This window comes from Aotus nancymaae, unplaced genomic scaffold (assembly GCF_030222135.1).
Source record: "Aotus nancymaae isolate 86718 unplaced genomic scaffold, 86718_ANA_hifiasm-v0.15.2.pri h1tg000089l, whole genome shotgun sequence".
NCBI lineage: Eukaryota > Metazoa > Chordata > Mammalia > Primates > Aotidae > Aotus > Aotus nancymaae.
Genome location: NW_026988504.1, coordinates 24,048,562 through 24,059,735, shown reverse-complemented (window position 1 = coordinate 24,059,735; position 11,174 = coordinate 24,048,562). Strand labels below are relative to the sequence as shown.

The 11,174-nt window shown below is 48.9% G+C and overlaps 1 protein-coding gene across 2 annotated transcripts in view; it reads right to left on the bottom strand.

The window, feature by feature from the left end:
- Positions 1 to 254: 254 nt before the first annotated feature.
- The window catches only part of EZH1 (enhancer of zeste 1 polycomb repressive complex 2 subunit), a 41,619-nt gene continuing 30,699 nt past the window's right edge, over positions 255 to 11,174 (bottom strand). The window contains exons 13-21 of one of the 2 annotated variants that reach the window (XM_064369209.1): positions 9,864 to 9,955; positions 8,860 to 8,900; positions 7,929 to 8,054; positions 5,983 to 6,161; positions 5,066 to 5,161; positions 4,581 to 4,662; positions 3,723 to 3,803; positions 2,876 to 2,960; positions 255 to 2,592 (exon numbers count right to left, since the gene is read on the bottom strand). In XM_064369209.1, coding sequence (XP_064225279.1) covers positions 2,532 to 2,592; positions 2,876 to 2,960; positions 3,723 to 3,803; positions 4,581 to 4,662; positions 5,066 to 5,161; positions 5,983 to 6,161; positions 7,929 to 8,054; positions 8,860 to 8,900; positions 9,864 to 9,955 — 843 coding nt within the window. In that variant the 3' untranslated portion in view covers positions 255 to 2,531. Of the gene's footprint in view, positions 2,593 to 2,875; positions 2,961 to 3,722; positions 3,864 to 4,580; positions 4,663 to 5,065; positions 5,162 to 5,982; positions 6,162 to 7,928; positions 8,055 to 8,859; positions 8,901 to 9,863; positions 9,956 to 11,174 lie in introns of those variants that run through there. The other variant, XM_064369210.1, reaches the window with a different exon arrangement.

Genomic DNA, 11,174 nt, shown 5'->3' with positions numbered 1-11,174 from the left:
TCCTTGCATCACCTGCCAGGGGCCTGACTGGCTCTTGCTGGAGCCCCACCCCAACCTCCTGAGCTCTCAGAATCCTCGAATCACCTGCCAGGGGCCTGACTGGCTCTTGCTGTACCCCCACTCCCACCTCCCCCTCTCCCAGATCTCAGTGAGTAAGTGGGGATCAGAATGCTGATGCTTCGGCCTGACCTGCTCCTGGGCCCCATCCCTGGATCCTTCCAGCCCCAAAGCACACAGTACACAACTTGCCAAAATGGATTCTAACACTTTATTCAGATAAGAGGTCACAAGCCACAGGACTTTAAAGTGCGTGAAACTCATTGGCAATGAAACCGCATGTATACCAGGCTCCCCCAGTCTCCACCACCTTGCTCCATCCATCATGATGTGGTGAGAAGGGGTTGAGACCCATCTTTAAAAGTGGGGGACAGAAGGGACAAAAGATGGGATGCTGGAGGAACAAGAGTATTTATGGTCTGAAGCTGGGACAGGAGGAGACTGACCAGTGATTCTGCTCACTGAGGGAAGGGTGGGGTCAGTCTAGTCCCTCAAAGGCTTCTGAGAAGTATTTTTTCACCTATTCCTCACAGCCAGCTCCTGGCATTTCAGACACACCTAATTCCTTCTCTTCCTCTGTCTCTGGTTTTCTCCTCTAATTTGTAATTTGGAGCCCACAGTCCAGCTTGAGGGTATTCCTGATAGGTACAATGAAAACAAACCCCAGCGGATGCAGATTTCAGGATCATGCTGGGGCCTGGCCTGTTGGGGTGGAGGAGCTTTCTGTCAGGAGCTGCTGGGTGCGGGCTGCATGTGTGCCCTCCAGTGTGGTAAGTGTGTGTGCATGTCCCACACCAATCCCTAAGAGGCAGCTGGGCCGGCGGAACCCCACTTCTTCCTTCATGGGACAACCAGTGGAGTGGGAAGAAGCGGGGCTCTGACTCCCAGGAAGGGAGAAGCCTGCTCCCTACTGTAACATTCCCAGGCCCATCTACACCCGCCCAAGCCCTTTCTCCCCAGCACACTGCTCCTTGTTTCCAGCCAGCCCGGCGCACCCTCTGTGGACACAGGGCAGCTCTTGCTGGCTCCATTCACATGAAATTCTTCTGTGTGAAGCTCGCTCCTCCTGCCTCTCCCAGAAGATGAGACAGGACTGAAGGAGAATCTCCCACCCTCCCTTCTTCCCCCTCCCTCAGGAGTGGAATTTGGGCAGGGACCCTAGAGACCTTAGCCCAAACTCTACCCCAATCTATAGACCTTCTAAAAGAAATGGTTAAAGTGCTTTGCTCTGCATGGATCCCAGAGAGGGTGGCGCCACAGCCTGAGACAGGTGGTCTACCTGCTTCTCCCACCTCAGATACCCTCTGCCAGTATGCCCTGTGCACGGGGTGCCAGCCTAAACACGTGCAATTTAGCCCCTCACCCACCTTGGAACACATATTCTAACTCACCCTTTCCAAACAGCAGGCGCTACAGACAGGAAAGCAGATTACACCAATCTTTCTCCTCTCTAGTCCAGGCCTGTGCCCACCTATCCTGAAGAGGTAAGCAACACTGGCCGTTGGGCCTTGCCTCTACGGGGAATGGAAGGCCTGAAAATACCCACAAATCCAGCGAGTCAGGGTGCTCACACCTGCCAGGCACACCCCTAATGCTTCTTCAATGGTGGGGGGGTTTCTCAGTGTGGGGGACACAGAGCATCATGTCTGCCTGCAACTGCCAGGCCAGAACTTTGGAGGAGCCGGAGCACTGGCACCTGCTCCCAGGAATCTGAAAACATTTCTCCATCTATCTCCAGAGTACACAGAGAAGACTTTCTCCAAGCCTCCTGGGCCCAAGCTTAGCCATTTTAACTAGTATCATCCAGCTGGTTCTCCCTCTCCAGCCAAGGAAGGATGGCGTAGCGTTCTGTCCCCCAGCCTTGAATGCCTGTACTTAGAACCCATGCTCTTTCAGTTTGAGCCCCGCCATGAGGGAGGAGGTGGTAAGGCGACCCGTCTACCTCTGAGTTCAGTCTATGCTGCCTGCCAGGCTCACCTCTAACCCAGACCACTTGGTAGGCTCCAGGGACCACACTTCACTTAGCCTGCCCTCTCCAGGTCTTAGGACCACAGAGGTTTGCCTGCACCCCAATGACATAAGGACTCTTGATGGGGAAAGCTACAATTACAGGCTAGTGCTTGTTAGGAACTGCCTAAGTTGACTGTTGAAGCCCACAGCCTGCGGAGCCGACACGGAAATCACACATAAGACATCCACCCCAGCCTGTGCGTGCTTCCTCTGAGGCCAGAAAAACAGTGTCCCATTTCTGCAACTCTCTCTCCTGGAAGACCAAGCCCTAGCTCTCTTGGTCTCCCCTCTCATTGAGACAGTTTTGTGCCCACTGGACATGGCAGAGGCCTCACTATAGAGGGAGTGGGTCGGGGGTTTCTCAGTGTAGGAGACACAGTGCAGGAGACTCGAGCAGCAGTGGTGTGAGCATGAAAGCCAAGACAGTGCCACTATCATAAGCGCTGCCAAGGGGCAGGGAAGGGCTAAAGGACGTCGGTCTCCCTCTCGATCCCCACGTACTTGAGAGCATCAGCTTGGCTGTACCTGTCCCAGGGCAGGGAGGAGGAACCAGGTTACTCTCATGACTTTTGTGATTGAAAAGGCGGAGTCCCCTCCTGTTTCACTTCCCCTCCCACTCCCTAACGGCTGTTTATATAAAGTTCCCACTTCTGCGGCAAGGCACCAGATATGAGAACAAGGGACACAGCCTTGTTCACCATGAGACTCTCTCCATCCATATTACCCTCCCTGAGCCCCCAGATCTATTCCAACAGTCAACCTTTCCAATTCCAGGCCCACATCCCAAGGACCATTACTGGCGCCTCACCTGTAATCAAAGAAGAGCTCTTCGCCAGCTTGAATTGCCCTCTTGGCAAAGATCCCAATTCGATGGTCTCCATTCACCATGACCACTGTAAGCAGAATAAACTCAAGGCTAGGTTCCTACCCAACTGCAGGTCAGTAACCAGTAGGCTTCTGGGCTGATTTTCTCCAAATTCCCAGTGAAAACATGAATCAAATGGAATTAGAAAGTAGTCAATATGGTAGTTGCCTCTATGCTTTTAGATGTTATTCCGGCTGATGATATGCAGAAAGAATTATCTTTATTATTATTACTGTTTGTTTTTTTCTTTGAGACAGGCTCACTCTGTCACCCAGGCTTGAATGCAGTGGCATGATCTTAGCTCACTGCAACCTCCGCCTCCCAGGTTTAAGTGATTCTTGTGCCTCAGTCACCTGAGTAGCTGGGACAACAGGTGTGCACCACCACGCCCTGCTAATTTTTGTATTTTTAGTAGACACGGGGTTTCATCATGTTGGCCAGGCTGGTCTTGAACTCCTGGCCTCAAGTGATCTGTCTGTCTTGGTCTCCCAAAGTGCCGAGATTATAGGCGTGAGGCACCACACCCAGCCTATTATTATTTTTTGAGATGAGTCTCACTATGTTGCTCAGGCTGGTTAAATCATGTTTATGGGAAAGCGTTTATAATGTATTCACCGAAGAAAGCAGATTATAAAACTGAGATCGAGAGGGGCCTAAAATGATACCAGACATTAATCATGACTATCTTTGGACAAAAAAAAATAACTCAGCTGTGGAAGATTGAATGGATGGAAAGCACAGTAAAGAGGCATCCATCCCCAACCCCACTTCCCAAGTCACGGGGACTCACCTTTGGCATAACAGTTGGGATTCACTGAATGATTTGCAAATCGAATTTTGTTTCCTTTCCGAGTAGCATCCACTACAAAATCTGTATAAAGTAAATCAAGGCAGACCATGAACACAGCAGGCAACTCCATAGCTTCTCAGCCTGAATTTAAAATCAAATAGTAACAAAAACACTTTAGTCCAATGGGAATTTTGAAGCCCAGTGTGTTAACAGGAGCTGAAGAAAGCGTGCAGCCTCAGAATTCAGCCTTGTGTGGGAGCACTCCCTTTGGGTCTCGCCCTCCTTGAGCTATGGATCTTCTTATCTATTGGGCAGCGAGATTTCTCAGGTAAAGGCGCTCGGTGCTATTACAAACAAAACCCAGAAATGGAGGTTCTCCCAAAGCAAGGGCACTGTGGCCTGTGGAATCTCTGAGTGTGATCCTGCCCCCTCACTCTATGCATCTGCTGGAAGATTCGGAGCTGATCTAAACTTGGATTAGAGCAAGGGCAATCTGGTAGAAAGACCACCTTGGGGCCAGGCGTGGTAGCTCACGCCTGTAATCCTAGCACTTTGGGAGGCTGAGGCAGGTGGATCCTTTGAGGTCAGGAGTTCGATACCAGCCTGGCCAACATGGTGAAACCCACTCTCTACTAAAAATACAAAAAAATTAGCAGGGCATGGTGGCAGGTGCTTGTAGTCCCAGCTACTCAGGAGGCTAAGGCAGGAGAACCACTTGAACCCAGGAGGCGGAGGTTGCAGTGACCCAAGATCATGCCACTGTTCCAGCCTGAGAGACAGAATGAGACTCGGTCTCAAAAAAAAAAAACAAAAAACAAAAAAAAAACCACCTTGGGATGAGACAAAGAGACTTCATACCATTGTTGAGGTTGAAGAGGAAGCTGGACATGTATTTGTCATAGACCTTTCCTCGTCGATCAGCCTCATCCTGAGAGATGAGCTAGAGAGATAGACAAATAAACAGGGGTATCAGGCTGCCTGCTCAGGGCATGGTGTCCTGCCCCCAGAAAGGCCTGGGTGGTGTCTCACATGGGTGCTTACTGAGTATCATGACGAGAATCATAAGAAAGCAAGCTCAAGTTATGCTGTTCCAATTCCCACCCAGGCCAACCAGTTTTGAGGCTGAAGAGAGCCTCCCTCATCTCTTGTATCTGGAGTTGCCAAAGAGTTGAACAGTGGTTTCAGTACTGCAAACAGTTCTGTGGGATTCCCCCAAGAGGCCACATGGGAACCTAGCTGAGTTATTTAGAGATTAATTCAAAGAAGCCGGGCCCACAGAAAATCAGAGTGTCTTGAATCAGTCTTCCCCTAGTAAGAATGTGGGCCAAAACTATAGCACTCACCTCACCACAATATTCAGAAATGAATTCGTTCTTCTGCACAGACTCCTTTATGAAGGTGCCCCATCCAGCCACATCTGACGGGGCCAGCAGCAGGTGCTGGGGAAAAGGGGGCCAAGTCTCAGACTACAGGGTATACATGAGTAGGGGGTGTCTGCTGCATGTGCATGTGTGTGGTGGGGGCAGGGTGGAAAGAACCAGCAACTGTTAAGAGGATCTGAAAGCAGAAAAAGGTCTAAGCCATTCTGTTCTGGTTGGGAGAGAAAAGAAAATGGGAGGTGGTGATGAATAGAAATAGGATCCCTTTTCCTCTATCCATGGAGCCCTCCTGTGCGTCAGTCTATAGGAATTCACTGCTATGTGTGAGGTAAAAATAGACATCGCCAATGGTGCATTCACTTCTGAGCTCCTTTTAGTCTGGCCAGTTCAAGGAACCACTTTTCTTTCTTTTTTTGAGACAGAGTCTCACCCTGTCCCAGGCTGGAGTGCAGTGGTGCAATCTTGGCTCGCTGCAACCTCCACCTCTGGGTGTAAGCAATTCTCCTGCCTCAGCCTTCTAAGTAGCTGGGATTACAGGTGCATGCCACCACACCTGGCTAATTTTTGTATTTTTAGTAGAGACAGGGTTTTACCATGTTGGCCAGGCTGGTTTCGAACTCCTGACCTCGTGATCCACCAGCCTTGGCCTCCCAAAGTGCTGAGATTACAGGTGTGAGCCACTGTACCCAGTCAGGAACCATTTTTCTAATCCCTACTGAGACTGAAGCCTTTATTAATTCAGTGAATGTATGTCTTTTAGGATTTATCAAGCACTTTCATATACAAAGCCTCAAAGGAACCAGTGGAAAGAGAATGCTTGGGACTGTTCCTTCTTTCCCACTCCATTTTATCTGGTGTGGGGTCCTGAGGAAAGGCCTCACCTTCTTGAGGCCACGCTGGATGCTGCAGTTTTTACAGGAAACCACCTTGCAGTCCCAGTGCTCTGAGGCCCCACAGGTGAGACACAGGTCAGGATCACACTCTCGCACTGCCAGATAGCAAGGACACTGCTTGGTATTACACTGGGTCTTACAGCGACAGCCAGGGAAACGATTCTGACCTGGGAAGGGAAGACAGGTAAGGTTTAGAAGGGAAATAAGCTAATGCCGGGGCTTGGGGTTGACTCAAGGGACAACAAAGAAGTAAATTTCATGTGTTCAAGGATGTTTGGTGAAATAAGAGGAAGCTCCCTTCCCAATAATCAAATACTCAAGTTTTGTCCATAGAAAACTGAGTGCTTCCCAACATTCATGCCTTCGAGACAAAAAAGCAGGTGTGGCCAGGTGTGGTGGCTCATGCCTGCAATCCCAGCACTTTAGTAGGCCAAGGCAGGAGAATCACCTGAGCCCAGGAATTCAAGACCAGGCTGGGCAACACAGGGAGACCCCGTCTCCACAAAAAAATTTTAAAAATTAGCCATGTGTGGTGGCACATGCCTGTAGGCCCAGCTACTTGATGTGGGGGGATTAATTGCTTGAGCCAGGGACGTTGAGGCTGCAGTGAGCCATGATTCTGCCATTGCTCTCCAGCCCAAACAACAGAGCTGAGACCTTGTCTCAAAAAAATTTAAAAAATTTTAAAAAGCAGATATACTAATGAGAAGTACCCCTAGAGATTCCCCAACAATCCTCTCCCTCCCACTGAGGTGGAGAGAAAATGAAAATCAGTGCTTTTCACTGGTAAATCATCACCATCAAAACAAGTATCATTTTGAGAACAGAACGCATCCGTTCTATGCCATCCTCCTCCACCCTCTGCCCTCCCCAGCACAACCACTTCTCTGCTGTGGCTAAGATTACTATCTGCTATGGGTTAGGAGGTATTTCCAGCAAAACCGCCTGGGCACCAAGTTCTGCAAGCTCTGGGGGCTGCCATCAAACTGCTCAGCCTTGAGTTGGGAAGGGCATGGTGGGATAAGAAGTGACAGGTGAGTACCAGGATGCCTCTGCTGACATCCAGGCCTGTCTTCCACCGGATATTGAAACTCCAGCTATTAAATGAAAATAGATATACACAGAATCACAAACAAAAAATATGTGAATAAAAAATTGGTAATATTCAGAAAAGGGAAACTGGGGCTGTAACTTAAAAAAAAAAAAGAGTCCCACATTTCTTTTTTTTTTTTTTTTTTGAGACAGAGTCTCACTCTGTTGCTCTGTTGCCCACACTGGAGTGCAGTGGCACAATCTCAGCTCACTGCAGCCTCTGCCCCCTGGGTTCAAGCGATTCTTGTACCTCAGCCACCCAAGTAACTGGGACTACAGGCATGCACCACCATGCCTGGCTAATTTTTGTATTTTCAGTAGAGACAGGGTTTTGGCAATTGGCCAGGCTGGTCTTGAACTCCTGACCTCAAGTGATCTGCCCGCCTTGGCCTTCCAAAGTGCCGGGATTACAGGCGTGAGCCATTGCACCTGGCCTAATTTTTGTATTTTTAGTAGAGATGGGTTTCATCATGTTGGCCAGCTGGGTCTTGAACTCCTGACCTCAAGTGATCCGCTCACCTTGGCCTTCCAAAGTGCTGGGATTACAGGTGTGGGTGACTGTGCCTGCTGTTCCCCACATTTCTTAATTCCCCCCTAGAAGACAAAGTTGGGAAAGTATCTGATTTCTGTATAATTGCTGCTTTTAGAATCATGAACCTAAACGTTTTCCAAAAATGACTCTCCTAGATCTCATGCACTTATTTTATTTATAGAATGCCTAAAATGCCACAAAGAGAATATCAGAAGGCCCATGAGCAGCAAGGGGCGCAGGAACGGGGGAAGCATGGGCACACTGGGGCCGACTGTTTTGGTAGACTACAGGGAAAACGTAGCACACTTACAGTCTGGGTTGCACTGGCAGAACTTCTCACAGAAATTCTGAGTCATGATGCAGGGGCAGGTGCTGTCACAGGGGCGGTCTGGGTGGTCACAGGGTTGGTAGTTGTACACTTGTGTGGAAGAGTTATCTAGGAGAGAGAACAGAGGAGGATGCTGCTGTGACCATACCCTCCAGGTGCCTTCCCTCCCAAGTGTCCAGCTTCCCTGATTCAGAGGAGGCTGGTCCTAACAATCTCCTTGGACACACATTTAGTAGCTAAAGTGAGAAGGCAGGGATGACTGTTGTTCATAAGCTGTGATGGGGTGATCTGCTTTGTGGGGAGGGTGTGGAGGCGCTCTGGGACATCAGGGAAGCTATTCTGAACATTAAATGAGGTCTGAAACCTAGCAAATGGCATACTAGAAAAGTCACAGACTGGCCTGGTGTGGTGGCTCCTGCCTGTAATCCCAACACTTTGGGAGGCTGAAGTAGGTGGATCATTTGAGGTCAGGAGTTTGAGAACAGCTTGGCCAACATGGTAAAACCCTATCTCTACTAAAAATACAAAAATTAGCAGGGCATGGTGGTACACGCCTGTAGTCCCAGCTACCCGGGAGGCTGAGGCAGAAGAATTGCTTGAACCCAGAGGGGGAGGTTGCAGTGAGCTGAGATCATGCCACTGTACTCCAGCCTGGGGGACAAGAGTGAGACTTTGTCTCCAAAAAAAAAAAAAAAAAAAAGAAAAGTCACAGACCACAAGGCCCTTAACACTATCTCCCAAGAGGTCTTCTTGGTTGCAGCAAGAGGCTGAGCTCTTCTCAGTTGCTGCAGAGAATTCTGCAATCTGCGGAAGCGGCACAGGGTCAACAAGTACAGCTGCAGGTGGGGTACGGTGATGACCACAGGGTGAGGCCTCCAGCTGAACTGCTGAGGAACGCCCTGATAGAACGTACCTTTCTTCAGCTGAATCTTCCTGCAGTGTGCAGCCCACAACCTGAAAAAGACAGGAAGGACAGGTCTCGGTCACGGCCGTAGGAAGCTCTGTAAATGCAGGTAAATGACAACGTGACTTGCTCTGAGGGACTGTGGTTTGATGACTGGGGAGTATCTTCCCAAACCCCTCAACAGGATGACTTTGGTACACAGAAGCTAGAGTCCACCCTAAATCCAGCTGGCCTGTGCTATGAGATTTAAACTTAAACACAACCCCTCCCAAAAAAGCAAATAACATAAAAGAACACAACACAGAAACGAAAGAAAGCCCAAGCCTATCTGTCTTCTTTGACTGCAAACTGTTGTTTCTCTCCCATCTCTCCCTCCATCTTTGTGGAGGTAGAGATATGGGGTAATTTCAAGACGGGAAGGTGTGAAGGGCTTTCAGGAATCTTCTCCGAAAGAACTGAAAGGGAAGAGCCACAGGACTTCCTTCTGTATCTAGAACTGGTGTGTCAGCTCCTTCCTCTGATAGGTGATAGTCATTAGGGAATGGAGCCAGGAAGGGTGCAGAATTTTTTTTAAAACTTCCAACCCTAAGTAAAGGTTAGCTAGAAGACAGTGTTATTATATAACTCAGAAAAACAACATAAACCAAAAAAATAAACAAACTCTGGTCAGAGTTGAGAAACAGGTAAGGCAGTAACTAAACCAACAAGGAGATATGGCTTTGGGGTGGAGCCATGAGGCCAGCTTGTGTCCTATTGACCAGGAGCTTAAACAGAAAACTAGCCGGTTATGTCATTGTCCACAGCACTCAGGGACAAGAAAAGGGCTGATCCAAGGCACAGACCCTCAGGGAGCACTCAGAAGGCTGGCTCTCAGTCAGGTGAGCCCAGACTGATGGGCTCACATAGCCTGTGTGATGGCTAAAGAGGGAGGCAGATGGGAACTCCAAGGGGAGGTCAGAGCAAAGGGAACAAACCGCCTGGCTGTAAAACAAAACACTTTGTCCAACCCTTGCCTGTGCTTTCTTTTCTTCTTCTGTGAGGGGTTCATGAGCTCATCTGTTGGCAGCTTCAGGATAAGTGATTCTTTGACTGCAAACTGAAAGACCTGGAAGAGAAATCCAACAGGTCCTGTCACTCCTCGGGCAAAGGGGTCAGGTAAGTGGCCCAGCTGGGTGCTGGCCTTGGGAGGGTTCTGAGGCAGCTGACCAAGCTATAAGTCAGGGAGAGACAGAGTGCCACTGGGACATTAGGTCACTGGTTCTGAAGTTCATTCCTAATTATTTATCCTGACTCAGGAAAGGAGAAATACTAAGCACAGTAACACCACCCCTGGCCAGAAGCTGTCACTCACTACTCTTTCTTCCAAGCCATGGGTAGAAGAGTGGGCTGATGGTGACCAACAGTATCTACTTCTTTTTAGGAAGGGCAACTCTGTGTGCCTTGTGTAACTAAGGCAGGACAGGACAAGAATTGTTTCACTGGGCTAAACATTAGCTCCCTCTGTCGGTATAAAGATACCAGAGCCTTGGCCATTTCAATAGGATGTGTTTCCTTTCTTTTTCTTTCTTTCTTTCTTTTTTTTTTTTTTTTGAGGTGAAGTCTTGCTTTGTCACCCAGACTGGAGTGCAGTGGCGTGATCTTGGCTCACTGCAACCTCCACCTCCCCAGTTCAAGTGATTCTCCTGCCTTAGCCTCCTGAGTAGCTGGGATTACAGGCACCTGCCACCACGCCCAGCTAATTTTTGTATTTTTAGTACAGACAGGGTTTCACCATATTGGCCAGGCTGGTCTCGAACTCCTGACCTTGTGATCCACCTGCCTTAGCCTCTCAAAGTGCTGGGATTAGAGGCGTGAGCCATTGCGCCTGGCCTGTGTTTATTCTCTTAAAGCACTGGTTTTTAGTTTTTCCTTTTCCTTATTGGCTATTGGCCCTTTAACAGCAGGGGGAGGGAGGTCTGTGAAAACTGTAAATATTCTCAGGAAAATACGGAGAAGAATATTTTTCATATAAATCCATAGATGGTCACATTGAGAACCTGTGACTCAGGGAAATAGGTACGAGCTCCAAAATGAAAGTAAAGGGTATTTTGATTAGCTCATGATTCTTTTTTTTTTTTTAATTTTTTCTTTTTTAGAGAGAGAGTCTCACTCTGCCGGCCAGACTGGAGTGCAGTGGTGCCATCATAGCTCACTGCAGTCTAGAACTCCTGGGCTCAAGCCATCTTCCCACCTCAGCCTCTGAGTACTAGGACTACAGGTGCATGGCTTTTTTTTTTTTGTAGAGATGGGGGTCTCACTTTGTTGCCCACGCTGGTCCTGAAATC